Here is a 4,590-nt window from a genome sequence, read left to right on the forward strand (position 1 = left end):
TTCTGCAAGAACAGCCAGTGTTCTTAACCACTGAGCCATCTCTCCAGCCCCAATTTTTATTTTTATTTTTATTTGTGTATGCCATGTGTGCAGTTGCTTGCAGGGACCGTAAGAGGGTGTTAGGTTTCCTGGAACTGAAGTTCTAGGCAGTTGTGAGTCACCTGTGGGTACTGGAAACTGAACTCAGGTGCTCTGAAGAGCTGGGAGCTCTCTTTACCTCTGAGCCCTCTTCCCAGCTCCAAAAAGCCTCTATTTTAAAGCAAATCTAAAGCTAGCTCCCTTAGGAGCTGAGCTGGCATCCTCTTCCTACCCTTAGGAGCGGGCAATCTACCCTCTCTTCCGGAGCCACCAAGCAAAAATGCTTTCCAGGTACTAGGAAGGACTGCTAAACAGCAAAACTCCATCACACCTTGCCCAGCATAGTAGACTGCATCAAAGGCTGCTCAGGGACTGAGCCAGCCCACCAAAGCTTCCTGCCTATTGCCCTGGCTGACTCATTTCTCACCCACAGTGACCCCCCCTCCCAGGTGTACTGGAGGGCCAAGACCACTTGCTGGTGCCAGGATCTCCAGTAAGAGCAAACTGTGTTTAGGCTGTTTCAAAGTCTGTCCGCACTCACAGGTGCACTCCCTCTCTCCTCTCACCTTCCCTGGGCTCCACCGGAACACTGACCCTAGGAAATTTAGCATGACCCTCTGGGCTGGGAGAACACAGGCCTCGTGCTGCCTACAATCGTTTCAAGGTTCTGTAGCCCAGAGATTTAGTAAGCACAGGGATGCAAGTTGAGGGGTCCACGCTCTGTCACCTGAGTGTGACTGCAGTTCTACGCTTCCATATGCTACCAAGGAGCTTGGCACATGAGGTAGGCCCCAAGCAAGACACTGTAAGGCACCTTGGAACACATCAGCCAGCTCCCCCCAGTCAGAATAGAAGAGCATCGGCCAGACCCTCCTCAGCACTTGCATGGCCTGGCCCTTTCTTTTCTTCTCTCACATTTGCTCACATGTGCATCAGAGCCTCAGGTTCATCACGTGAGCAAACTGCTCTAGGCCAGACTTGGCCTTGAGGGTCAAGGAAGAGTGAATCCCTGTTTAGCGTTGGTCATCAGTTATAAATCCCAAAAGAGCAGTTCTGGTCAGCAGGTTTGTGTCAGCTATGGACCTTAAACTCCTGGAACCAGGTCTGGTCATCTCTATATGCGTTCTTGCAGTAGATTTGGCTTTCGAGCATACACTCGTCCTCTTAAGACTCTGATTCTTCAAGAAGCTATGACCAGGGAGCTAAACTTAGCTTCTCCCCAGTTCTCAACATCTGGAGGAAGGACAGAGCTCTGCAATTTCTTAGGAGAGAAGCTTTTCCCAGCTTCCTTTGTAGAACTGCATCCACCATTCCCCTCCCTCTCTGGTCAGCCTCTGGTTAACTGAGCAAGGTTGGATGACAGTGAAGGTCTTCTCCCCTTCCCCATATGGCTAGAAAAGCCTTCAGGTAAGATAAGGGTTAAATAAGAGTTTCCTGGAGGCAAGAGTAGGATCAATGGTGTTCACCACTACTAGCATAGTGCCTGCTAAGCATTGGAGATATAATCGGCATTCCTGAACTGCATTGTGTTGACGGTAGCAGCAAGTGATTCCCATGACTTCAAAACCTGTGCGACCTCCCTTTCACCACTGGAACCGCACACGGGGCATTCTGGTTACCACCAGCACTGCCCATTGCTTGACTCTACTCTGGACCCCAAAGACAGGGGGAGGAGCTTGTGAGCTGACGTCCTAGAGCATCAGTTCTGCAAAACACAAGCATCTGGGTCTCGGACATCTCCAGTGACTCTTGACCTTGAGAGGCTGATCGGTCTGACTAGGCCTGCAGACCTGCAGCTCCTCCACCCCTGACCGGCTACCGCGGCTTCCGCCCTATGCGAGGCAGCAGCAAAAACTGCAGGCGGGCGGCGGGCGCGCACACACAGACACACACACACACACACGCGCGTACATACACACACGCACACACCACATTACTACCTCCTGCATGACTCATCATTGAAGCAACAATAGGCAGAAAGGAAAGGAGAGCGAAGCTGTCTCTCAACGACAACCAGGCCGACGGAAGGGTTCTGGGCGGATAGGGGACCCAGGAATCCCCGGGAACTGCACACACATCGTTCTAGGGCAGAGGTTCTCACAAGTCTGGAAAACGGAGGTCTTTCCCCTCAGCCCCTATTTCAGCAGCACTCTAAGGCTAAGAACCACCGTTAAGGCTGGTGGTGATAGGATCTTAATCCCCTCTTCCACTCTCTCTGAGGGCGCGACAAAGTTTGCCTTTCCCGGGGTGGCTCATTCTAATCTGGCCGAAGTGTCGTCAGAAAGGCCTGGGGAAATCGTTGGGGGAGGTCAGTGGGGAGATACGAATTCCAAATGTCATCCTGAGATTCTGAGGGTTTCCCTCCCCACAGGATCAAAACCCCAATGTTGAGGCAAAAGCCGAGGCGAGGCTCCTCCTTCCCAGGGCAAAGGCTCTTCCTAGGAAATGTCCAGAGACCAGGCCCGGGCCCCAACCCGGCGCAAGGCCCAGCGCCCGCCCCGCCCAAGCCCCGCCCCCAGCCGAGCGCGAGGCGGTGAGGAGGGGCGCGGCTCCGCTGTCCCCAGCGGGAGTGTCCCCCGGTGCACGTGGTCGGGGGCGGGGCCGGTCCACGTCACCACCCGGTGTAACCAACGGGCTTGGGGCGCAAGCACGCGCAACATTCCAGCCAAGAGCGGGTTTGGAACGCGCAGACACGCCACATTCCACACCAGCTAAAGCGGGCACAGCGAGCGGGGCCTAGTGGCTGCCCCCAGCGACCCGCGGGACAGTCGCATGCACCCAATCAGCGAGGCTCTCAACCCAACCCAAACGAGCGACCCAGCCCTGCTTCAGGAGGCGGGGTCAGGCGGGGCTGGCCAGGATCATAAGACACGCGATGTCATTTCATTCTGCAAAGGCCGCCTCCGCCCCAAGTAGCGCGTAGATCTGCCGGGAGCGCACCCCGCACCCTCCTACCCAGGGCCAGGGAATCCGGAGAGCTGTTCCGCGTAGAGTATTCCCCACCCCCACCGTTACGCACACGCCCACTCGTGTGCAGTACACACGCCCGTGTACACGTCCGTTCATCCGCTCTCCCCAGGCTCCCATCGACACAGCCCCGTGCACACACGCACGCACATGCGGGTCTGCCACTCCCACGCAACACCATCCTTCACCCCATCCCCCGGTTCACACATCGCCAACGCTACCGAGGGCGCCGCCGACCCACGCCAAAGGAGCCCCCCACGGAAGGTGCACAAGGGGTGCCAGGCAGCTTAGGGTGACGCCCGCAGAAGCCGGGTCCCTCGCTGCATATTAATGAATTCATTAATTATTTTCATTGCCCGCATCATTCCTCTGAGACCGCGGCTCTTGCGGGGAGGTCTTGCGCTGCCCAGCTTTTTAGGTCGTTTCCTGAGGTTTCCAGTGGGTTCAGAGGCTGGGGTCACTCGCCTCCCGTTGCCCAGTGCCCCAGGGGCCCAGCCCGGCCGCTCACCACGTGCTCTCTGTTGTTGCTGCGCTTGCCATTCCAGGAAGCGGGCCGCCTCCAGTAGCGTCTCTATGCTCATCGCGCCGAGAGCGGCCGGGGGCGCGCCGCGGCCGAGGCTGCGGCCCGCGAGCCGGGCACAGGTCAGGCTGGCGGGCGGGCAGGAGGGAAGGATCACCTCCGGGGGGCGACAGGGCTGGGCGGCGCAGCGCACTCCTCAAGAAAGAACGGGGGAGCACGGGCAGCAAAATCAATGTCTCCCAAAATATTTGCAAAATAGAAATTTGCAAATTAAAAAAAAATTGCGGCAAAAAAAAAGGCGGCACTGCCTTCTTTCTTCCCTCCTCCTCTTCCTCCCTTCTGATGCCTCCCGCCTCGCGGCCCCCGGGAGTCCCGCCGACAAGAAAGGGCTTTGCAACAAGATGGCGAGGAGGCACCGACACACACAACAAGGGAAGGAGCCGCGCTGCCCCCGGCCGCCGCCCCCGCTACTACACCGGGGCGGCAGCCAAAGCCCGGACCGGAGCCCCCGCCCGCTGGGCCGCGGCATCTCAGGAAGGGAGGGGCGGGGTCGCGCGAGGGGTAGCCCCGCCCACCAGAAAGACCGCGGGCGCGCGCGCGCACACGTGGCCTGGGTGGGGATGAGAGAGAGCCAGGTTTGCGCGCTGTATTTCCGTTCTCCCGCCTCGCCCCTCCCCGCCTCAGTAGTCAGCTACAAGTTGAACGAGGAGTGCGTGCTGGGGTCATTCACGATGAGATCAGTCATGATGAAAGAAGGAATGGAAGTCCAGGGCGTAGGTTAGCTGAGACAGGGATAACGTAGGGCGACCTACGGTCGGAACTTTGGGTCTCCACTCGCACGAAAAGCGACCTAAATCCCACAACCGCCCTGTCTGTCGCAATTCCCCCTGGGATCCGCCCCTTGGGCGGAGCTGCAGGCTGCTGGCAGCCGGAGGAAAGACAGATGGAACGGTGAGGATCCTGTTCCGGATTTTGTCTCCGATCCTCCCCCCGCAGTGCGTTCGCATCCTATTAGGCTACGTCAC

General features: G+C 57.9%; 1 protein-coding gene across 1 annotated transcript in view; it reads right to left on the reverse strand.

Moving 5' to 3' along the window:
• The window catches only part of Mnt (MAX network transcriptional repressor), a 16,609-nt gene extending 12,556 nt beyond the window's left edge, over positions 1-4,053 (reverse strand). The window contains exon 1 of the mRNA XM_008828808.3: positions 3,554-4,053. Within this exon, the coding sequence (XP_008827030.1) occupies positions 3,554-3,626 (73 nt within the window). The 5' untranslated portion in view covers positions 3,627-4,053. The remainder of the gene's footprint in view (positions 1-3,553) is intronic.
• Positions 4,054-4,590: the final 537 nt, after the last annotated feature.

This window comes from Nannospalax galili, unplaced genomic scaffold (assembly GCF_000622305.1).
Source record: "Nannospalax galili isolate Female #2095 unplaced genomic scaffold, S.galili_v1.0 scaffold212, whole genome shotgun sequence".
NCBI lineage: Eukaryota > Metazoa > Chordata > Mammalia > Rodentia > Spalacidae > Nannospalax > Nannospalax galili.